Consider the following 26,233-nt stretch of genomic DNA (forward strand, 5'->3'; position numbering starts at 1 on the left):
AATTGGTCCAGTCCCGGTTCAGTGCTTGCTTGCGTGTCCTGACAGTTTCAGACCAGCGCATAATCCTTTGGATATATCTTCGCTGTTTGATTTCTTAGTAATTATTTATCAAATTACTGTTAATCTTCTGGAACCGTCACGTCGCGGTTATTCGGTGTAAGGAGTCAACTAAAGCATATATATTAGCGGTCAAAATTCCCGATACTCTTTTAACTTTTCACTGTGGAAAATTCCCATCGCCAGAACCTTGCCGCAAGTTCTGAAAATTGCAGCCAAATGGAACAACAACAACAAAAAAAAGAAAATACATAAAAGAAAAAAAGAATAAGCTTTAACAGCGTGAAGTAACTTTGAAACCGTATTATAGCAAAATAACCACGTGAAATTATGTGTTTGAAGGTAAGTTTCACTGAAAGAATTTGGATTTTCATTTTTTACGATTTTCTCGAGATATACTGCAAATTAAATAATTGTCAAGTAAATGAAATAACAGTCAAATATTCTAACAGATCGATTGCAGCTATTTTATTTTTCAAATTTATTCTCACGTTGCGAAAAAAACGCAAATTATTGAAGAAACACAATTCAATATATGAAACTTGTCCAAAACGTCTCAAAATCATCTAAAAAGTGTTTCTTCACTCAAATAAAGGCATTTGAGTCGATATTTTCACTTTAAAGTGAACGGCTTAGCTCCGCTTACATTTGAAATCGTTCGTACTAATTTGGAGCTTCATACTCTAAATACTGCGAAAGTGTTAAAATCAGTGTATCGGGAAAAATTTTTTGTCGATATTTATCTTTGCGAAACAATACAATATTCTCGATGAGTTATCAGAGTACCGTGAAGTTAGAACGGAATCTTTTGCCGCAAATAGGAATCACTGAAAATAGCTCGCTGTAAAACATTCAGCCATGATTGGTGTTGTTATAGTTTACGATCTGATGTAATTTACTTGCTGCGGTATAATAATACTCACTGCTGCAGCTGTAATAGATCCTTTGCCACGATAGAATTATTAAACGAGTGATTTGGTTTGGATTTACGGGAAAGTGTTTTCTCTTCGTGGTTACATTATTCATACCGTGTATACATACGTGTAATATACACAATGTATGGGTTACATGCTCGCGGGTTACGCCGGCAGCTATTTGCTCACCATTTACACCGTTAAAAATTATAAATTCGACTGCGTTTTCTTCAATTTTTTTTTCTTTTTGTATTCTTTTTCTTCGTACTGTGAAATGCCCAAACAAATTTTGAAAAATACCGATATGCAGCTAGAATATTTCATTTTTTTTTCACAGTTTTCATCTTCTATAGTATTCAATCAATTCCCCAAACTGAGAAATGAAGTACTAAAAGTGAGAAGAAAAAAGTTGCTCTGATCCGAGTGAACTTTTTCCTGAATCTCGTGATTTAAAAAAAAAGCTCATTTCAGTCAGCAGAACTTAGCTGACAATAAGATATCCACCTGATCGATTTATCGTTCATATTCTTTTATATGTACTTAGAACAGATTCGCTTGCATCGAGTAGATATTCAGTAGGTCATGAATTAATTACCGGATTTCGTTGAGCCAATGAAATTTTTTTCTCGCTGTGGCCTAATTCGATCGAATCAACGGTTTGCCGCGGTCTTCACAGTCGGCAATTTTTACTCAGGCTATTATTATCATCGAATACTCTCAAGGTATCCGGTATAATTCGTTATAAGTGAGACGGTTTTTCTTCCCCTGAAACGAGCGTTAAAAAAGTTTCTTTTCCCCCTTGACGGTGATTCGACCCTATTTATAGGGTCATTTTCAGTTTCAACACATGCGAATAAAGTGAACAACTCGTTGCAACGACTATTCAGGGTTATTCCCGTGATTTGGGATAATTTCATGCCCAAGTAGAGTATTTTGTGATCCCATTGGTGCAATTTGAAAAATTGTCACTCTCAAATAACAACAAAAATTGGAAAAATAACACTGTGTGCTTATTGATCAAGAAATTACGCGGATTTCTTTCGTTTATACAGCCAGTTATACCGCGTTGTTGATTCGTTCAACTATTCGAGGTTTTTGCATATCTTAATCATCAATTTAATCAGCGTCCAAGAGCTGTCCAAGTTTCGTAAAGTTCACTCGAATGCAATAACGCGATAAAAAATGAAGTGCTAAGAAAAAAACAGTTATGATTACAAAAATCCGAAACAAGTTTTTTTTCAACGGTTCTTCCACTTCGGTTTTTGAAAAAAATGTATACGTTCAAACTAATGGACATGAAATTTGGTGAATAATTTTTTTCTGTATTTTTCCTCTGACTTTATTCCGACATCTAAGCCGGTTTCATCATGAAGTTTATTAAAAAAAAGTTCAACGTGTCAAAAGACGGACGATAATATTACTAGATTGCTAGATAATAGAACCGGTCTATAAATATCCCAAGTGAAGAATAGAAGTTTTGAAAATATTCAGGAATTTTCAGAGTGTTTAAACAATGTTTTAGCTAACAAAAAAAAAAAAAAAAATGGAAAGCAATCGGCCTGGAAATGTTTGGAATAAAAAATAAAGTTCCTGAGAATTTTAAAAAGGGTCCTTTCAAAAATCACTTTTAATATTTATAAATAATTGAGCAGTTGAATAAGAAATCTAAAAAAAAAAATTAGGATACTGTTTCAGAGTCGAAACAACCGCAGAACGAATTTTAAACAAAATACGATGGTCGGGTTCGAATGGAATTCCTCATATGCAGATTTGAGAATTGTAACATGCGATAATCGTGGTTGGCCCGCGTGGCAAGTTGTTACAAGGGAGTTGAAAAATTGACGGCGCGGGTATCGTGTTATAAATAAACATTACAAATGTTATCGGTCGACCCGCTGCTGCTCTAACAGCGGCCTTCTAAATCTGATAGATAACATTTCTCGCGTCAGAGCTTTTATACATATATCGTCGGAATTCAAGATGATCAAACTGAACCGGCTATCAACAGTTTGTCTTAGCTCTTGCTCGAACGTTACTCTCAATTTTTCTCGCACATTCTTTTACATTCGGTTTCCCGACGTGAAAGTAAAATAACCGAACAACAATTATAATGGCCAAAATTAAATTCACCTGCAAGATTTCCTCCGCTGCAAATGGGTTAAATACTCTGACTCTATCACTCGGTGAGTTGTTCAACATTTCAAGAGAGTCAAGTTCGCAATGTTAATATTGAGCGATTCATTTTTAGAAAAAATCATTATTTCGCAAATTAAGAATCGTCTCAAATTGACTAATCTATTATTAACAAGCAAAGTGTATTCAGATTTTGGAAATTAAATTACTTTAAAGTCCTTCTAAACTTTCGAAGCAATGATTCTGGTTTCAATATTTCGTTGCATTAACGTTGTTAACTTCAACCTGGTAACATTTCAGTTATTCTTGAGAATCTGTATTCAAACTTGCTTTTCCATTATTAATGTTATTTATTTTACATTATAAAGTGAAAACTTGATGTATAGAATTTGAAAACGTTGAAAGTCGAAGTATGGAGAAGTAAAAGGTTAGAAAGGTCATAATCATAAAATGCCAAACTGTGGAACCATCAGAATTCTTCTCGATGGTATAAAATCGTTTACAGATTCTCGATTTTGCTGTTCCATGTTTTGACCTTTCTACACTTTGTCTTTCTGTATTTCAACTTACACTATATTTTCAATTTTCTGTACTTAAACTTTTCCCATTTTTAATTTCTACGAATAAGATTTTCTATCATCAGAAATTCCAGTTTTTTAATCCCTACCCTTCTTAGGTGAGACAATTTTTAGACAAATTTCGCCAAACCTTGCTTCCTTCTAGTAAATGGGAACTGAAACTCTTACGATTGACTTGACTTGAAGTTCTTACCGATATTTTTTTGTCATTGACAAAAACTAGCCGATAATTATATAGCTCTGAAATTAATGTAAATCTTTTTTTTCAGTTGTAATTCGTTGGATTTAAAATATATTTTATTCCACAGCGTATACAGCACTATTCACTTGGCTAAAAATAAACTTAATCGCTGTATTTTATCCATATCGTGATTGAAGACTTATCAACCTGGTTACATTTTTATTACTGTACAATTTGACGAAACAAACTTCTGCATTAGTTGTTTACAGCAGTATTAAAAATTGGGTGTCATCAGCATGTATGAAAAAAAAATGTTCAACGAATATCGTGTCCGCGTAATATTCGACTCTTTGAATCATCTTTTTTAGCTGATTACGACTTAATTAGTTCGTCGCTGAGGCTAAATGGTCAGTGTGCTTATGAAATAAATCAAGGAGATTAAAGCCACGTGTATAGTCGAGCGATATATTTATATGTATACTGCAGTAAATAAGCATTCATGCTGCATCGTTATCAGCGCTCCTGTTGACTAAGAATCGAAAGACTATAATCTATTTTTATTTTCTATGCTTTCTTCCTTTCTTTACGAATATTTCCAGATTACAGGTTTCCGACTTATTATCAACATTTTCGTACTCTTCTCCACGTTTCGGAGAACCGTGATAATTTCCACTTGACCATGCTAATTCTATGCAAAACAAGAAATTTGGCCTTTGAAATAAGGAAGTAAAATTCATATTTCTGAACCTTGGATTCTGATTTTGGATTCTCATTCAACACGCTTGGATAATTTTTTTTCTTTTTCTGCATTTTACATTACTAGACAGTTGTAAAAGTTATTAAGTAATATTTAGAGGTGCCTATTTAATTTTTTCCATTTTCCATTTAAATAACACGTAAAAGAGATCGGAAAATTTTGTTCATTTTTTTTTTCTCGTAAATGGCTCGACTTATAAAACATATGGATACAGAATCTTAGAGAATATTTTACGCTCTATAAAAAAGTACTGAAATATAATTTTTCTAAATCGTTAAGATATTCGAAATAACTCACAATCAATATTTATAAACGAATATCTCATTCGGACCTGATGTAAAGTTTTTCATGGCCCTTTAGAAAGGATCGCGTATTTTCTTGGATACGTACGTGTACGTAGAATACGCTCAAACACTTGTGAATGCTATCATAATATACGTTAAAAGATGCTTGGAGCAGGAAAAAAAACAAATAATAACAAGCCTCAAAGTAATTCACACAGGAATCAAAGTATTAATCAGATAAACTTCATTTAAAGATAAACTGTCGAAATTATACCCTCGTAGATAAGGATCTTATCTGCGACTTGAGGTAGGTAATTAATACCTTCCGTACAGAGAAAAATTGTATTTGTTACAGTTCGTGGAAAATTCAGGTATCCTTATGATAACAGTTGACATAAATTTTTCGAATCACAAGAAATTGTGGTTTAAGTAACTGTTCTGGTTGTTAGAAGAAGAAGAAGGTATTAGATTTTCTGGCTATCGAGACGATAAATCTGTTTATTTTGTATGATATATTATTTCTAGGTAAACAACTCCTTAATATCAATTTATAGTTTCACCGTCATTAAATTATCCGAATAGTTACAAAAAAATATGGTACGAGTGACCGTGTATTGAAAGGAAACAGATTTTCTGGTTATAGCTACAAGACCCATTTTCATTTTGTACGCAGGTCAATCTTTTTTAGTTACAGTAAAACACGAAAATTTTCAGAGACTGCATCGTGACCATTGATACACATTTTTTACCGCTCTTTGCGTATTTCTCGACATTTCTCATATATAATTTGCCTAATTTCCCATATTCCACTTATTTTACCATCTGAAAGAAATCCCTAATTTTTTTCTCTGAAATTTTCGAGACCAACCGGTTTTGAAATATGCGTAAATTTGAACGGAAATTTAAGAATCGATAAATGTAAACAAGGAATATATATATATAGACACGGGAATAGTTTCTGTTCCAAAAAATTGTATCGTAAATAATATTCTTGGCAACCTCACAACACAACTTTGCGAATTGATAAGAATCGCGAACTTTTTTTGTGATGAATGCGTTAGGCCAGACGAATTTTTTTCTCTCCAAAGTAAGTGAAACAGCACTGCAAACCAAGCAAAAAACGAGTGACAAGTGCGAAAATTAATCACTGAATACGTGCCTATGAAACCTATAGAGACTGTATTTTGTATTTACAAGTTTTTGTTCTTGCGATCAACAATTGATGTAACAATTTTTGCGATCTACAGCTTTCGAAAAGAGGGGGGAAAAAAATAAAGAGATAATTTTCTATGTCGTCCGGCGCCGCTGAAACATTTATTTCGATGTCTAAAAATCGTCTTATAAAACGATATGAAGAATTAGCTCAGTAAGGTTTTTTTTTTATCTTCACCTCATGCTCATTGTTTTGTATTCTCCATTAACGTTATATCGTAATAATACGTTTTCTGTATAGCTAATTATACCTAACAACTGTACATTATATGTACAAGTCGCAGCACCGTTGTAAAATTTTACAACCACGTCTATTAATATTAGAAAATAAGTTTGAATTAAAAATATCCGGGGTATGGCTGCATTTTCGTACATCGGGGTTTTCGACCCTCAGGAACTCAAATCTGAAGTCACTTTAGAGCTCCATAGCTGGCGTTTCGAGAAAACCGTAGCATTTGGCGTTTTTTGCGTTTTCCCCAAAAACTGCTATCAATTGGATGAAAAACGACTTGAACATCGTGTAGAGTGAAAAATTTCACATCGAATTATGTCCTCATAAGTCGGAAACGGAGTCGGATTAACAAATTGATAAAAAAGAAATTCTACTTATCGACGGCTTCTAGAGAATTTTGGTGAAATAATTTCTTTTGTTTAAAATTTGGTAATCCTATTGCGTTTCCGACATGTGAGAACATAATTACATGTAGAATTTTCCGCTCTACACGATGGTCAAGTTGTTTTTCATCTATCGATAGCAGTTTTTGAGAAAATCGCAAAATTGGTCAAATTTTTCTATATTCTCGAAACGCCGGCTATGCAGCTCAAAAACAATTACACATTTGAGTTCTTGCGGGCCAAAAATTTCTACACACAAAAACGCAGTTATATCCCGAATGTTTTTAATTCAGCCCTGCTATGACTGGACTATTGTGAGCAACCCTGCTGGAGCACTTGAAAATTGTTTATCGGCGTTGCATTGAGCATGCGTTATACACGCACGCATCTACTTGTAATAAATTTGTCTAATTTTCTACTTAACATCGTGGGTAGCATACAAGTAACCTGGATATGTGCAATCATACATCGTATACTCCGAAGATAATTCGTGCAAGTTAATAGCTAGGTTCTCGATGCTTTAGATCCGCGAAAACGAGCAAAAAATGTTCACGTGTTGTGATTTACCTCTTTTTTCTCTGTTGTATTCTCTGACCGGAAATTGCTCTCCAATTGACAGATTTCCCACATCCATGGTTATTATCTGTTAAGCACAATGCGATCGCCGAGACACAGAGGTTTTGGCGTCTGCAGGTAAAATATGAAAAAAAGAATACACGCTACCTGATTATTTTCATTTATTTATCACAGCCGGAAAATGTACTTTTGAGTACAAAACGACCGTGAGTTTTGTACCTGTAACCATAAAATCTAGATGACGTTTACTTTCATTTTTCATTGTGTTCACTAGGGTGGTCGTTAATTTCAAAAATATATGCGCCACCCCTGGAATCGACAGATAATGACGAAAAAACAGTGTCATAACTATTTTAGATTCTCAACTTGATTGGAAAGAGTCCCGATATTAATTCGAAATAAAAAACAAATTCTCAATTGTCGATTAAAAAAGAACTGTTTTTCAATTCATTTCGCTTGGTCGAAAAAAAAAAAAAAAAGGAACGGACAAAACTTGGTGTAACGAGAAACCGAAATATTTTCAGCACGTAAATGTATTTGATAGTGTTCTTATCACATCGCAACGTTACACAGGCAATATTAGTTCGACATAAAATTCTCACCTATAGTATAAACGTTGTAGCACATCATACGTCATTGATAGGTTTGAAAATAGACTTGGATAGAAAAAAAAAAGAAAAAACAAATGTAGCGTGGTGAGCTCATTTATCAAATCGATTTCGGCACCCTTTCCAATCATGCTGAAAATTTTCAATAATTCGGGCCATGTTTTATCGTCATTATCTATAGATTCCAGGGGTGTCAAGTATATGTTCGAAATTAACGATCACCCCAATAATCACTCGTATTATATATTCTTGTAACGATTGCGATAATTTGATGTCGGTGCAACCATCAATTGATGTCGAGCCTTTGTTTAACTGATAATATGTATTCAACTATCAAGAAACAAACAAGTTTAACCTTGCGATAACCAGAAAAAGGAACGTTGACAGTTATAATCACATTAAATAGCTACTTGCACCCTATTTTCTTGTGATTAAAATAATACTTAAACCGTTATTGTAACGATGTACCAGCCATGTTATTAGACTTTTCTAGTAACCATGTAACAAATAAAAGTTTGCACAAAATAATCAAATACCCCAAAGGAGCAAAATATTGAAGTGAGAAAAATTACAACACCTCAAAGCTATTTGTAGCTAATTAAAATTAAACGATGCAGAGATGCGGATAAGATTTTTCGAACTCAGATCCCCGTCTATAATACATTATATTTATACCTTAGACTGGTTCGAAAAAATCGAGTGTTTTTTTTTCAATGTCACATATTTAATAGTTGTAGGAAGAGGAAATAAAGTGCCTGTTATAATTTGAGCTCTTGATAATTATATTCAATGGTTCCTGAACGCAATTTTTCCTCTTCCATTTAATCAACATGAGAAAATAATTTTAGTGATTTCTGAATTTTCCAGCTCAGCAACTCGGCAATCAATGTACGTAAACGTTCGATACATATGTTTGTGGGTAATTTAGTGCTCTACAAAAAAGTTTGGTTATCATTTTTTGATAACTAAACTAGCTATTTCAAAATTTATTCAAGGTTAAAGTTGAAATCGCGTATAAATTCAACATAGCGCAAATGATGTATTCGTTATTTTTGATACTCTAGAGTAAATCTCATTTTCTATTCCAACAACTATTGAGCATGTGACATTGAAAAACAAAACAGTCGATTTTTTTGAATCAGTCTAGTATACCTACTGACTCCTCGTTTTCAATTGTTTTCACTTTCTTGACTCGTATTCTAGGCATATTATACATGCGCACATACATACATACGTAATGAATTTATGAGTTTGTGTGAATTTCACGTAGGTATTGATACCTGTAGCGTGTGCCACCGCAGTCCGTAGACAGTTGAATGCAGGTATTACAATCGGTGCAGCAAATGCACATTTCGCTTCACTTTCCTTTATGCTTAATTGCTAAATTGCCATAAATTGCTTCCTTGGTTCGTATTCTGTCAGCTGTGCTTCCTTTCCATGATAGTCTTGATTTTTTTTTTTCTCTGTTTTTCACATTATTGTATTGTACGGTTTTAATTTATTGTTACGACTCCTTTTCTTTTTCAACCTGGCTGTTCTTCTTCGTTTTTCTTTTACTTCTTCATCTTAATAACAAAACTTGTTCGACACAATTATTCATCGTATGCACGGCATTGAGATTTTAAAAAGACTTTTCCCCACTTCTTCCATTTGTCCGAAACAAAAACGCACGTTAAGAAGTGGACACACAATGATCATTTTCTACTTCTCCTCGATCGATTTCTTATTAATTTTCAATTTCAGTTGGTCATGTCTTCAAAAACTCCATAGAAATGCAACTGACTCTGACTCGTTATGAACATACGAAATTTTAATGACAAAAATTTCTTATACCACCGACGCTTAAGTTTACGGATAAACTGCAATTAAAGAATAATGGACTTGAGACCATAAACGGCTTATTTCAAGATTCGAAACCTCGCAGTGGCATAAGAAACTCAATCTGTGTTCAAAAAAAAGCAAAAATCAAACACAAGTTAGCTCTAATGACGGGAAAAATCAAGTTTTCTTCGCTAAATTCTGCGTGCAGCTAAAAGTGTAAGTGAACTTCATTATCCAACACCGCTTTCCATGTTAGTCACAGCTGATTCACGTACTGATTGTGAGCCAAAAAACAAAGAGATAACCACAGGGTGGAACGTTAAAGACATGTAGTACTTCTACCTTTTACCGACCGAGCAAACGCACGCTTTTCTTCCTATAATAATCGTTGAATAAACGAACAGACGGAAAGGGTTCGAATTTCTACGGTGCATCGCTCTTTTATAGCGATATTCAGGAAAGTTACTGATATACCAAAAATCGTCAAAAAAAGTGTAGTTTTTTTGATGCGTGTTACTATTTCCACATTCCCTGCATTTCAGGGGCCGTAAAAATGCATAGCTGAGATACTTTGCGCAATTCCGGCAAGAACGAGGAGTAAAATGATCCATCGTGAGACTGTTTTCACGCAATATTGAGATCGCTGGACGAGAACTAGGAATTATAATAATTTAGTAAATAAAAGATGCTCTCACGATCAGCTGGGCGATTGCTCGGTCGGTAACGGTAGGCGTACTATAATACATAACCTTTAATTGTTAATGAAGGAAATTCACTCGGTTTTTCGGCGCTTCTCTTTCTCTTCCTTCTCTGATTATTATCGAGATTAGACAGGCTTCAAGAGCCACTCGGGATCGAGAACCTAGTCAAAGTTGACATGTTTGTTCCTGCACCCAACCGCGAACTCGGGACGCGTGAAGGAGGAGAGGGAGGATAACTTTCTCTGCGCTCGTCGTGTGTCGGAGGACTGGTTGCCTTCCGGGTTGCTGCACGAACCGAACACGCCAGACTCGCAGACCGCTCGTGTCGGAGATCAAAAGGGAACGAAAGAAGGAATATTGAACGGATTGTAAAATTTCAAATCGGGACAATGGAATGAGCTGATTAACCTCTTCGGTCACACATTTTTCAAATTAACATTTTGACCTGAATTTTGTTATTCGGGGGATTTTGAGGTCGCTGATCAAGAATCTGCAGTAAGAACTTGATCATTTCTAAATCCAATATGGCGGATGTAAAATCGAAAAACTAGCAAATTTCGATGGTTCTGGCCAAAACTGGTTACTCGGAGATTTTTGGGGGGGCGCTGAACACTAATCTGAAGTCAGAATTTAATAATTCGTAAATCCAAGATGGCGGATACAATATGGCTGATTTAAAACTGAAAAAACTATCAATATGCAATGATTCTGTGCGAAATTTGATACTCGGGGGCTTTTGGGGTCGCTGAACACGATTCTGAAGGCAGAATTCATACATCCTTCCGAAAGAGTGGGTTAGTATTATTACCGACTCAATGATTCGAGCCTGAGATATTCTCATCTAAATAACTGTTCTTCGAAGAAATTTCTGAGGTGGAACGCTGAGCATTCCACTGTGTCTGAAAGGCTAAATTGCAGACGTCATGAGGAAATATGGTCGTGGATTGGCGATGCGTGAATCACAGATCGTGGAGGGGGGTGAAAAATGTGTGAAGAGATCAGAAGATAAATGGGTTACATTATCGAATTTTCAAAGAGGCGAAAATCTGTTTCGTATGATTTATGAAGTGTGTAGAGTTGACATATCAAGGAGTCGAAATGTAGAATAGTCAAAGAGTTGCAAATCCATGATTGAAAATATTCAGAATGAATAAGAATTTAGCAGAATTTTGATAATTTTGTATTTTGGTTTTCTGTACTTTACTTTTCTACATGTCGACTCCTCAATAATTTTACCTTCGACATTGAGAAAATTACATAAAAGTACATTTTTGCGTCTTTAAGAGGTCGGTATTGTGACTTTTATTTTCTGATCTTTCTAAAGTTTTTTCACGCACTCACATGTTGCAATTGACGTTGAGTTACTCGGACCGTCTGGCTCGAACATTAGGAAGAGAGTAAAATTGTTCACAAAATTATACAACCTCTAACACTGATTTCAAGTTATTTCTACCTGATCGTGTGATTTTTATTGATTTTCAGTGATTTCTGAGCGTTTTAGGTGATTTCCGGATAAATACAACCACAGGCAATAATGAGAAATCGCTAGAAATCACCTGGAACAGCGGAAAATAATTGGGAATCAAAATAAATAAATCAATAAACTAAAATCAACGGAAATCACGTGATAAGGTAAAAATCGCTGGGATGTTAATGTATTGAAACCGTTTGTGCATGTACCGCAGGCTTGTGATTTCGACTGATTCGCGATAATTTCTAATGATTTTAGTTATCTCGATTGATTCCTCGTCACTTCAAAGAACATTTCTATCATTTAAGTGAACAAGTACAGATACTCTCAAGAGTCTCGAGAAAATCAACATAATTCAAAACGAAACAGTATCTTAAAAAAAAGTTCATTCGCATCACGGAAGGTTTGGAATAAAAAAAATTTTGTAACTTGTGAATTTTTCCACAATAATGGCCCAATCGATCCTTGAAATATCTCGTATTCTTCGATGAACTATTTTTTGTCGTTCGAATCTGGGAAACTAAGAAGAAAAAATTCACCAAATTATTTACGAATTAGGGAAATATTTATTTTGAAACTAAGGTGATTGATCGAAACTATGCGCATGATTTTTGTTCGTCGAAAAAAACCTACATTCGAATGATAAGGAAAGATCTTTACAGCACAAATTTTGCTCCCCAAAAATTTTTCGATGTGGAATCAACTTTGATTAAAAACTATAGATTTTCAAATTAGTCAATTTTTTGTAATTAGTTTACTCGTCACCTCAACTTCCCTTGATTCACAATTTTATATCCAAACGTCATTTTTATATTAAACTTAAACGTCAACTCCACAACCCCAAGAGCTTACTTTTCCTACCATAAAGATCACCTGAACACAATTTTACAAGTAGTACAATTTTTTTAATACTTTTTACACAATATCTCGGGTTCTGCTCAGTGTGCAAATCGAGCTGAAACACGTAAGAATCAAATTCCAAATACCATACATTAATAATTTTGAACATTCTAATTATGAAAGTTTTTCTCGAATTATTGATATAGTATCTTAAATTTCGTTATTTGAATTTGCTTTTTTGGCGATCACTATCATTGACAAAGGTAACTTCACTAGAGATTTCTTGAACGGTTTCATTTTTTCGACTTTATAATTCCTTTTTAATTCCGCTACTCGAACATCGGGCAAAGAATTTTTGAACACGTATTCTTGGAAGTCGATAGTGGAGAAGAAAAGAAGTTGTCGCGCAACGTTTTTCTTCTATGTATAAGTTTATTTTCTTTATGCCTTGACTTCTTCGTCGTTGATCCGGTTCTGAAATACACTTTTCAACATAATTCGACGATATTTGCGCTCACCCAGATTTAAATGGGCCGCGTCTACATGGTGGTAGTAGGTGTACCGTTTCACCGGCCGATCGCTAAACCGGTTGAAGGACTCTCTCGTCGGTTGATTCCGGTCATAAAACTCGAATCAGGATCCATTATTTCCCCGAGTGTGGATCCTGTTCGTCGTTGCGTTGTCGACCTCCATTATTTATTTTCAGAAATCGACTGGAACTTGGAATTCAAATTTGCTTCTTCAATTACACAGAAATAATCAACTTGGCTATTCTATTTCACCCCTTTTACGGGTGAAGGGATTCAGAAATGGAGAAAAAGAAACGAAACAAGAGCTTAGAAAAATGCAATTTTTTTTTACTTAAACATGTCTTTGGAAACGTGCCACTTTTGTCGAATGGTAATGAAAAATACAACATTTACAGAAACAATTCCCAGCGTAGTGTGAATGAGTGAAAATTTTTGCGCCGCGTTTCTTTTTCTCCGCGAGGAATAATATACATACATATTGTAATAATTATTAGGCAAAAGAATCAGGCTCTGTTTGATTTTTACATCACGATTGTATTTTTTTCTTTTTTCCAAATTGTCATTCTCTCTATCTTTTTATTTATATTTTGAAAACGCTCGTTTTTCACTTACTCAGAAGGTGGTTGACTGAAAATCGATAGTTTTAGTTAACCTTATTACGAGATAGTCGTGTTTATCGAATTATTATTATACATTCGTAAGCTAAGAAAGATCTCTTTAAGAATAACAAAATAGAAAATGTCAGAAATATAAACACCAGTTCGAGTATCGATGCTTAATTCGTTTGAAACCGCTTCGGAGTGGCAAAAGTCAAGCAGATTTGTTCGATTTTACTCTACGACCTCTTATTTTTTTTCAGAAGACTGTCTACGAAGTCATTGCATAGATTTTTGTTTTGTTTTCAGAAAGTCGACTTAATGCTATTTCCTAAATTGCTAATATGATTTGTTGATCATAATCAAAATCGGCACAATATTCTACAATAAACATTCAACGAAGCCATGAAACAAACAAAAAAAAAAAATAAATATATTACAATCAATTCGTAAAAAATAGTCTTCCGAATGAAATTAACCATCGTGAAGTTAAAATCGAACGAATCTACACAATTTTTTTTTAAATTTTTGACTCGATTTTAACGACGGATCGTTATCCAAGCGACAGTTTGTATAATTCCAGAACTTTTTATTTTCACATTCGTCGTCGAGATCCCAGCAGCTTTCGAATAAAATAATTTCGCATTTATACTCGTATTAAGATTAGTAAGAATCCTCGATTCTCGGGTCACCGATCTCCAAAAATTTGTCTAAAAAGCGCGAGTGTTGAGGCAAAAAGAAAAAAAAAACTTGTGTCGGTAGTAAAAATAAAGAGAATAAAATGGAGATGGGGGGAGGAGAACAATCTGAATCTCAAATTTACGGCTTACACCGAGAGAAATTTTTAGTTCCGGTTACCGCTCAGTCCTTAATTATTTTCATTTTTTACCACAATCTAAAAATATAGTTCCATGTACAAAATGAAAATTAGTTTTCTAGCTGTTACCGGAAAGTCTAGGATCCGTTACTATTCTTTCTCATTATGATCACTGTTACTATATTTTCGTGTAACTGTTGCGAAAAATTAACGCTTGTGCAAGAATAAATCGACGTTACAGCCTTATTTAACCAAAAAAGTAGATTAAACCTCACAAACAGATTTTGCGTTGCAATAACCAAAAAGGATTGACAATAGCGCAAAATGGTTACGCGTACCTCGTTTTCCGTAGTTCCAACAATATTAATACAATTTTTTTTTTTTTTAACGATACCTGTTTCACTGAATTTTCCCAGTTACTGTAAGAAATGAAATTTTTCTCAGTGCACGGCTCGATCAGAGCGACACACGTAGGAGGTACACAAAAACAACATAAAGCAAAACGGCTGGCGGGGGTTCGGCATTTCTTGGTTGGCCTAGCCCTAGGAAGTAAAGTGGAAATGTAAGTGTCAGTCGAAGCCGACCGGATCGGGCCATGTGACTTTCACTTTCACCGCCAAAATAACGGGGACGCACGCACCGTTGCGTTGCCTCTACGCAGACTTTTACACGCGGAGCAGGAATCGCTTTTCTGGCCGCTATGCGCCTTGTTAAACCCGGAATAGGTTATACGTACACACGCAGCCACTGAGTATACACGCCTTCGTGAAACACGCGTCTGATTTATTCTCGGTGTAATAAATCCGCTCCCAGGAACTCGCCGCTCTTCAACTTCCCCGTTTTCTTTTCCCAACAGCTCCCGCGGCCTTCTTTCTCCTTTTCTACGATTTGCCGCCACTTATACATATATGCGGTATACATATTACATACATACGTAAACATGTATAACATGCTGTGAGAAAATCTTTTTATCCGGCCGAATTATTATAGATATATTATAGCCGTTTAATTTTTTATCACATCAGATTTCTGCCGATTTTCTAACATTTTACGTCATTTTGCAGGCTTTCAGTGAATTTCAAGTATCATACGATGAGATTTCACGAAATTTCACGTCACTGCTATAACATATTCGGTTACCAGCCCTTTCAGTCACAGAAGCTGTTACAGTGGCACTCTTTACTTATTTTTTTTTTTTTTGTCACTTTTCTTTTTAATATTCCCTGCGAAACCCTGAATTTTTTTTCTTACTTCTGTGCCGAAAAGAAAAAAAATTAATTGCTAGATTGACAGGGTTCAAATTATCAAGACTTTCAAAAGATTGTGCACCTTGTGAAAAAATTTCGTGATATTTCGCGAGATTCCATGAAATTAAAAAAAAAAAAAACTTCAAACTATTATTTATTATACGGAATTCTGAATGATCTCATAACATTTTAAGAATTTTGAAATGATTTTGATTCATTATCCATTTCATCAAAGAAATTTGAGAAATTTTTTATGTTATTTTGATGATCACATGATATCTTAAAGATTTTGTGAAATCGAATCGTGGTTTGATGATTTTACAAAATTTCAATAGATTTCAGAAACATACCAAGTTTTGAAAAAATTGAGCGAGATTTTGAATTGTTTAAAAAACCTTGTAGAGATTTTCCGTTAATTACAAAATCGTCTGTTTTTCAAACCTTCAAAACTCTTCGGAAATCGCATTCATTTTTCTCACTTTTCACGAAATCGAATGAAAAGCGCCACGAAAGCATGTAGAAACTGATTAACGCGAATCTTTTTTGAAACATTGCGATTGTTTGCAAAATCGCACGGAATATCTAGGAATCTTTTTAATGCATAAAAAATACTGAAATCTTAGCTAATACAAAAATTCTTGAAATTGTCAAAATCCTATGTAATCATTCGTTTGAATTCTTCAAGCTGGTAAAATCTTAGAATGCAATATTTAAAAACAGATCTTAGGCTTTATATTCATGAATTGATCAGCGAATGATGATGGCTATAGAAGTATCAAGAAATCTTCATTTTTCATGAAATTTTGGATTCGATTTTTCGCAAATTTACTTTTTGCACAATTTGAATAAGTGTATGAAATTACGGGTCTTAAACTTCTCAGAAAAAATCCTCTGTATTGTACAAGGATAAATGGTAATTATGACGAAAAAAAACAAAAGAATTATCAAACTGAACAATTCACATGCTAACAAAATTTTTTCCGTACCCGGAAACTTGACTAATCTAGGTCTATCTATAAAAATATCTTTGTCCAAGTATAGAGATAATCTCTATTATTCCGACAGTTCTCCATCTGCTAATTTGAGTACAATCCGAATGTTCTTTTCAATATTCTTAACAACATGTTTCAGGAACATCAACAAGAATTTCAATACGACGTTTTTGTCCTAACTATAATCCAGCTACATTGCAGTGTCATTCTTTTTCAGTCGAAACAATCGCACTGTGCAGATATTCCTGAAAATATTTGCAAATTCGGGATATGAATTGTTTTTTTTATTTTTATTTTACTATTCTATTTTATTTTCAAGTTTTCGGACACAATTTTTACTTCGGTAATTATTCGCTAGCCGAATAATACCAGGTTTATCTGACTACCGTTGTTGCTGCTACTTCAGAAGAGTTCTAACAACTTTATAGCACAGTAATAAACATATATAACTATACGCACATGTATATCTGAAACCCGTGGCGAAGCTCAAATCGAGTAAATGTGGAATAACGTTATTTATTGTGAGTTAAACTCGAAGCGCGCACGCGTTGCCCAGATATTACTAAGTTCAACAAATCAGCTGCGGAAACCAGGTCACAGTTAAGTGCGAGTCGAAGTAAGTACAAGACGTCACATCGTCATGCCTGCCGTCGTAGGACGACGATTCTGACTCTGCGTTCGTTTTATGCTGTGCAAACACCAGGTGAAATTCATTCGCTCTCGTATGATGGTATAGAGACCGAGCGCGAGTACTAGTGGCGCCGCGAGTGGCCAAATTTGTCCTCATCGACGGGACTAGCGCTAAAGTTGACGCGTCACCTGGCGGTTATTTATCATCATTTTTCCGAAAAAACAAATATTTGTACCGAAAAAAAACTTCCCCCCGGTGTAGGAAAAGTGAAGTTTTTATAATAGTTTCAGAAACACCGAGTAAACCGTTATTTACTCAATTGAAAACGATCGGTTAATTTCGTAACATGGCGTAACCACGGAAGCCTGTGATTGGGTGACATGAGTCATTGGTGTAGACAGCAGAAAATGTCCGTCGGTTGGGACAAATACGGTCGATTTGGCGCTGTCGTCGGGTGACTCAGTTGGTAAGTGAAGGTGCCGCGGATTCGGGGTTACTTTTTAGGGAGACTGGGAAATTGTGGTAAAATTATTCTACTTGTGATAGCGGCTTGAACATTAATTTAAGTAGAAGAAAAATTGGTGAAAGTAACTACTTGGTCTGATTGGAGTAAGCAATACTACATTCTGCAATACTACAAAGAAATATAGAGTCAATGACCATAACAAAAAAAAAAAAGTTGATGAAAAGGTTTAGTACAACTAAACAACGTATATTCGTTTCGTATCGAGAACTATATTTTTCGGTTACGGTAAAAGGTGTAAATAGTTGAGGAATGTTTACTACCCGCCACTGGAAAATTAAATTCGGGGTTCTAGACCCGTTTTCAAAATTATACAAAAAGAAAAACGTTAAACAAAGTTTCAGAAGCTGGGATCGAATTTTAAAAAATTCCGTTCATTAATCTCTTCACAATTTCTTGTTCCTCTTGCGAAAACTTATTGATCCATACATGCTTTAGTGGCAAATGAACAGTTTACGAATTCTTAAAATAATTTTTTCCATAGCTTGTTATAGTTACAAAAATGATGTGTCAAAAATCGTCAGCTATTACAAACTTTTTTGAATTTAAGTTGACATTTTTCTAGACTACATCTGTGTAACAAATAGATTCTTACAACACTGTTTATTTCAATCAACATTAGCTTCACTGTTAAAACATTGATGTTGTGATGTTTTTGATTAAATCATTTTTTTCGTTACGTTCTGAAGGTTACAGCTTAAAAGACCAAATAATTTAATAAATAGCCTAGCTCTAGTCTTGCCTGCAGCTAAACATACAGTCACAAAATCACCAATCAATACAAGGGAAATTAAAAACAGGGTCCTTCACGCTTAATATCCTAATACAATTACGTTTAGTTGACAATGAGTATAATTATTGCCATCGCAGCTGCTGTCACCTTTTTTACGACATCTTTTTTTATCTTTTATATATCAGTCAGATTTCTTTTATGTCGATTTGATTTCTCTACGGCGTTTAATTGTTTTCTATTATTAAAAAAAAATAAAAATAAAATAAATAACATTCCTACCCCTATTTTTCTCACAATTAATTTGTTGCAAGTTGAGGCTACTAAATATCGTCCCTTGAACATTATACGCAGATGATTAGTCCACGTCTCACGCTACAATTCGGAACGATACCTACTTTCTCGCACACGGATGAATATGATGGCTGGCTTACTATCCAGGAACAAAGTTAGGAACTGACGGATTGACGAGTGATGAAAAAAAAAATAAAATAAAAAAATTTAAATAAAAAACAAGCCGACCACGTGGAGACGGCAACGGAGAAAGGAGGCCAGCCAAATGTCAATCTTTAAAACCGGAGGTATAGATAAAGCAGATAACATCTAAGCTAGGTTTAACTCGCCTGTGAGAGTCAAGCCTTTTTGGCTGTTGCAGGTGTTGCTGATAACCACGAAACGTTTTTACCAAATTTAATAGCATTGAACTTTTTTTTTCAACAAATTTTGTACCCGCGGTCGTATTTATTACTAATGCATATACTTTCCTGCTTCGACTAAGATCAATTTTTTATATTCATTTTTTATTCGAAACTTGACAATATTTTTCATACGCCAAATACAGTTTTAAATTTATTGAAACATTTTATTCGTTGCGACGAATCAATTGACAATTTTTTCATTTCTTTACACCTGTTTTTGGTGCCGAAATTTCAGACCGAGGTCAAAAATAAAACCGTAACTTATGTACAAATTATACAACTGATCAACTTCATTAGTTTGAATATTTCAGCGTACAAACAAATCAAATAATTTGCAGGTATTCACCTGATTTTTGGTATTTATTTTATACACTTACAGAACATTCTCTGAGAGAATATATTCGGATATTTGATAAAAAGGAAAAACAATCCTCACTCTCCGCGAATAAAATAAATAATAATATTAAAATAAAAAAACCCTCGTATTTAGCATTGCTCACGCTGCAAATTTCATTCTCATCGAAAATCGGCCGTTTTCCGTATTCCGACATAATGTACTATTCAAATTTATTTATTCTGGCAGATAATATGTCGATTTGTAGTGGAAGGAAGTTTGGATTTAAGGACAAATGTAATTTTTATATAAACAAATTTTTCGCAAATTGAATTCAAAATATAACTGTGGTATTCTGAAAGCTTAAAAAGTAAATGTACAAGCGAACCTTCCGAGTTTCTCAAAATTTTCACGGTGGATTTGTAACATTTATTTTACACTTGGTCAGGCGATATTAAAATCTATTCTCGGTTAAAATTACGTAAAACCAACTTTTATCGACTCTCTCAATTATTATGAAATAAATTCTTCTGTCAAACAAAACCATCCGGATTTAACTTACGTTCGTCAAAAATTATCCTATTACCAGCCTTTTTACTTTCAATCAAACGACATTATCTTCAACCAAATATGTTGCACGACTTTCTCGCATTATAAAATAAAATAAACAATTTCTCATACATGAAATGTCTACAAGATTCCACGTAAAATTAACCAGAAACCGGGTGCAAAAAATTTGCGCCTCTCTAAATTATTCTCACGACGAATATCTGCTGAATTATACGGGATCACGTCAACCGACCGCATTTGAATTCGCGCGGTTCAACGTCCTCGACAAATTCTATCAGCTATGTATATAATTGAATACGTACTGCGACATATATTATTTTTATTGGCATTGAAACTTTTCAGCGATCACATCGAAACGCGTATACATTTGTATGATTTTTATTTTTTTTTTAAATTCATTTCACCTTCTATCGCCCGTCTGTCAGTCGTCTCGACGCTGCGTGTGTCTCTTCGTTAAGTTAGTAACACGTACGATACACGAATACACGTTACAGAGCAGCTGTTGAGAATCAATTTTAGATTACGCGAGCCCGTGGGCGCCTGACTAGGTCAACTTTACTCGCCGTGGACAATCTTGATGAGCCTCGATCTTGTACCCACTGATCCCATTCACTCCGATCGGCTATTCACCTGCACCTCGGCTTATCCGCTCTGATGGTAATTAATTAATTACCCGTTGTCGTCGGAAAAACCGGAAAAATTCGACAAGCCCTCAACAAGGGAAATTTCTAGTTGTGTATAGGTTGTAGGTCGCGCAGTCCCGAACTCTTTTCATCCCTTGATCATGATCGTAACAGTATTTTTTTGCACGAAATTGAGGTTAGGGTCGCGCAATGTCAGATTTGTTTGTGACTGCGCATGCGCTCACCGCTGCCAACCCGAAAGACATTTCTTTACATCTAAAGAAATTGGAATCCGTTAAGAGAAAAAAGAAAATTTGTTTTCGCATTAAGAAATATTGCCGTTTAGGCTGGAATCTGAAGGAAATCAGAAGATCTCTGACGAAATGTCGAAGCTGATAGCAAAATTTCTAAAACGTTGTCTTTGAAATCGAAACAACAGACTACAAATCAACTAATTGTAAGGTGTTACTCTCATTTCAATTTATGAAAGTTTTCAAATTGTATTCAGTGTGGATATATTATTCCATGGAAAAGTATTTTTCTAAAATGCATCAAATTTGTAGAATATAACATATTATCGTTGAAACTGGTCAACAGAATTGTTTTTCAAACTTTGAAGTTATCTCCAAATAGTGTATAATATGAATTTCGCAAAGCTCCTTAATCATACGTGAATCAAATTCGAAGCTTGTTACGTCAGAATTTAAGCTGCATGTATTTTTTTAAATCTCCACAATGATAACAACACCGATTTCCACCATTCTTTTTTCCATTTTCCAAAACAAGGCGTTTCAATCTCTTAAGCGACGCTATTCTAGTATAATTCATCTAGAAATCCATGGGTGACAAGTAATAAACTTATAGATAACGATACAACGATAAACGGTGCATATCAATTTCTATTTACACACAGAGCGTAAATTTGCACAAACCCACAAGCGAGTGAAGGAAAGCAAACTAATATCCTCAATTTCAACGCGTACGTGTTCGGCGTAGTTTCGAACTTTCTCAATTAAATTTCCATAATCCATCCTATCCATCCGCCTCTATTGCAGTCTGAGAAACGATGCATAATAATATAAATCCCATTTCTGATAAATGTATCTGGATTGTTTTTTTTTTTTTTTTTGCACGAAATATATTCCTGGGATTAATTTCGAGAAATTTGATACCAACAAATGAACAAAAAGTATTTATTTTTTAATTCAAAAGTTTCTACTTATCCTTGCCACGTTCGTAAGTGAGTGAAAAATTCAATTTAAATTTATGTATCGCTCGCACATTTGAATTGATGATAAGAGAATTACTTTCGCACGTCCGTGTTATAAATTAATTAGTTTTAGTGCCATCTTCTCCCTGTGGATCCTGTTATTTTATTCTTTCACTCTTCACCCTCCTTCGGTGCACTTTCGTTTGTTGCGTAACACGATCCGCGACGCTTTTTGTTTTCCTCATTTTTGTTAATTGCTCCGGTCGGTCGACGCCGACGCCTTTGCTCTAGCCGCGAGAAAGTTTGAAAGTGAATTACGGTTGGGAAAAGTTTTTCAACTATGAATATAATCATCATAAAACAAACTGATCTCCGGCCACTCTATGTACGTGTATTACATATATATATATATATATATATATATATATATATATATATATATATACATAAATAACCTTTGAGTAGCTTGTTATTAAACATATGTTCGTGTACGTCTTACAGACTTTATTCCGTCTTGCGTTATTTTCTCCAGTTGTATCATAAGAAAGTGTTGAAAAAAGCGTTCATATTCATTGTCACGTAATGTTGTAATATCGATAACCGCTGTACCGGATACATCGCAAAAATTTATCAAGCGAGACGAATGTGAGACCATAAAATGTAAAACCGTTCGTTATAAGTCCGCTCGTTATAGTGCAACTCTGTCCTCCTTGCATTCTCAAATATTTACTTGGATTGTATACATTTTATTACAAGATAGTCGCACGTCGAGAAATCATGAAATCAAGGTATTCGTAAGTTGGGACGATCTCTTTGAAAATGTAAAAGTACGAAATACTGGAATTATATAGAAACGAAAGTTTTAATATCGATGATTCACTTCAATCCCTCCCAAATTGTTGAAAAATGAAATCGTTTCTGCGATGGCTCATTTCATTCGGATAACTATTTTTCTTTCAGAAATTCTTACACAATTCAATTTGATATTTCCATTTATTGATCATAATCAACGTCGGCGCAATGTTACAAAATTAAATATTTTATAACGCCGATGTAATAAAAAACAGTATCCCAGTGAGATCGTAAAACATGATCTAATTCGGAATGAAATGATCCACCGTCAAGTAAAATCGAAGAAATCTAATAGATTTTTCATCATTCCGAAGCGATTTCAAACGAAACGTTGATATTTAACAAGTTTCATTTTATAATTGCAGCATAATTTTTATTAACGTCCGGGAACAAAATGTCTATAGAAAATCTTCTTGCAACGTTTGCATGCTAACGATTTTGTAATAATTTTATTCGTTTTCTCATAATTTAACGAAAAGTATTTTCGTCTTCAGGTACATTTTTCCACTAGGTTTACACCCAATACCTACAATATACCTACACTAATATAACTTCGACTCTGTGACGTAAACAAATGAATACACATTTATTATTGTTCAACAATTACACTCGTTATGCAAGAAGAGTTCTGGCAATTTACATCTTTCTTATTTCTATTACAAATTCAAATTTCAACTGTTTTTTTTCTACATAGTATTAACTTTAAATACAGTACTAATTATACTAATTGCTTTAGTATATTCAATTTCTTGAGCCGAAGTAAATATACGTATCTAGATGATCTACTTTCTCTTCCCAAGGCATAATAATAGTAGAATTGCTAGATTCCTTGATTTGATTTCATCCTTATCATTCAATGAATCAAAAAACTTTCGATATCTTTCGTCATACGAACTCAATTCTCACGACACACTCATTTCTTCAAAGTATTTACAATCAATAAGAGAGTGCAATACGTAAATTTCTTGTTGGCAATACAAAAAGTAACTATTTTCATTTACAACACATTTCTTTGCATTCGGAATTATTCTTATAGAATATACTTGAAAAAATCTGATTTGCGCTGTTAATCTCTTATGGTAATTGAAAAATTTGTAATTGCTAATAAAATCTGACTGAGATAGGGCCGGGAAGATAGAAAGTGATGATTTCATTTTACGTGTCGGTCCAAGCAAGTCAGGCATGCTTGTAACTTATGGAACAGTTCTTGTCCCCTCTTATTAGTTACTCTATGGGGCGGGGTTGAAGTGTCAAATTTGAAAAGTTCCGAAAGAGATTAATTCTGAATCATTTGGCAGCAAAATTTGAAGTAAAGAAACCAAACTTTGACGAAACAACAAAATGTCGAATGGTCGTAAACCGAAGACTCAAAGTTCCGAAAAGCAAGATTTCCGAAAGTAAAGTTAGAATTAAAGTAAACTCACACAGTATAGCTTATATACTCAACGTGTGGGTATAAAAAATGAGAAAAACTTGAAATCGGAATGACCAAGATTCCGAACGCATACAAATCGGAAATTCGAAACGAAGAAAGTATCAAAATGGTGAAATTTAACCAAGCCAGAAATTCAAAGAACTGAAATCTTCGATCATTTGAAACATCGATGGTTCGGATTTTGAAACTTTCTCATTCTCGCACTTTCAGAACTTTGACTCGTCGGAGTTATGCCGTTTCGGAACTTTGCACTTTCAAAACTTTGAGCGTCGGGATTTGGACTATTCGAAACATTGATAATTCGTCAAAGTTTGATTTCTTTACTTCAAGTTTCGTCAACAAAAAATTTAGAATTCGATGCTTTCGGAACTTATCAAATTCGGAATTTCAACCCCACCCCTCCGGTATGTATTAATAATTCTTAGAGTATAATTTGGAATAATTTGTAGACACTGTACATATTTTGAACTGTATGCATATGTGTAGCGTATATATCAAGTGTTATTTTCGATCATTTGACACGCGTGAATCTCGTTTGTATTCGCAGACTGCAAGTCGCGAGGCGGCGGCGAGTCGAGATCGGCTGCAGGCGAGAAAAATCCGCAGCATCTTCCAAGAGGCGAGTCAGAACGGCGAGAGCCACCTCCGAGTGGGAAGCCACAGGTTGCCACGTCACGACCTCCTCCTCCTCTTCCTCCCATTTTACCTCCCATGCGAGACGCAGCGAGAAACGAAGAGTCTCAGAAACCGGAGAGTAAGAGTCAATTCCATTTCCGTGGTCGCTGAATCACTCACTCATCACAGTAGAGTCCCCACGAAACAGAGTCCAGTCAATCGCCTCCATCTTGGCCGCCATTTTCTGACGAACCGAGATTTCGGGAAGTTTTGAACACATACCGGAACGATCTCTTGAAACTTGAAAGTCAACCGCGCATGCGTGAGTTTTATCGGCTCTTCGCGCCGGCTGGCCATCCAGAGTTTCAGCCGTCAAACTGTTTCTGGCGGCGATGTGGTTGACACGAATCTTCGAGGTTAGAATCTCAAATAACTGAGGCAGCGACTCGGAAAGGTTTGGGAAGCATTTGTTATCGGGTCGGAAAGTTGATTCCTGAAAGAACGGTCGGAATTTAATGCTTATGCTACTTTGAAAATTCAAAGGTACACATTTTGTGTACGTTGGCCCGCCTGCATCGCAGACAAGAATATCGCTGCGGGAAGATTTTGCCGACCAATGGGATTGAATTTAGTGGCGCATGCGCGGTTGATTTTCATGTTTCAAGACGTTGTCTCGGTATAAGTACTTTTAGGTGGAAACGTTGATGTTATAAAATAAACATATTGCGATATTAGCTTGTAATATGTTTACTTATTGACACTAACGTTTCTACCCACTTGCATGTGTTTCAAGCTTTCCGCGATTTCGCTACGTCAGAAAATGGTGGCTAAGATGGAGGCGATTAACTCGATTCTGTTTTGTGGACACTCCAATTCACAGCTTATTTCGCGCGGCGTCGGTGGCTGTTTCTCTGAATATGTTATACCCTCAAAAGCACCTCGGGTGCGAAAACCTTGCATCAAGTACATTCAAGTATTGAACATGTGCAAAGTCTCTTCTTCTTCTTGAAAACCGTGAAAATAGCTAACCACAAAACTCCTTGTTTGGTGTATAAAAAATATCGAAATCAATCTTTGTTGCT

At 34.9% G+C, this 26,233-nt stretch overlaps 1 protein-coding gene across 16 annotated transcripts in view; it reads left to right on the plus strand.

Annotated features, from left to right (window-relative positions):
- Nucleotides 1-26,233, plus strand: part of LOC124187153 (thyrotroph embryonic factor) — a 219,627-nt gene that overhangs the window by 149,912 nt on the left and 43,482 nt on the right. For 10 of the 16 annotated variants that reach the window (XM_046579460.1, XM_046579462.1, XM_046579449.1 and 7 more), the window contains one exon: nucleotides 25,084-25,155. The exons of the other annotated variants lie outside the window; for them this stretch is intronic. In XM_046579460.1, coding sequence (XP_046435416.1) covers nucleotides 25,084-25,155 — 72 coding nt within the window. The remainder of the gene's footprint in view (nucleotides 1-25,083; nucleotides 25,156-26,233) is intronic. 16 annotated transcript variants of the gene reach the window in all.

This window comes from Neodiprion fabricii, chromosome 7 (genome assembly GCF_021155785.1).
Source record: "Neodiprion fabricii isolate iyNeoFabr1 chromosome 7, iyNeoFabr1.1, whole genome shotgun sequence".
NCBI classification, from domain to species: Eukaryota; Metazoa; Arthropoda; class Insecta; order Hymenoptera; family Diprionidae; genus Neodiprion; species Neodiprion fabricii.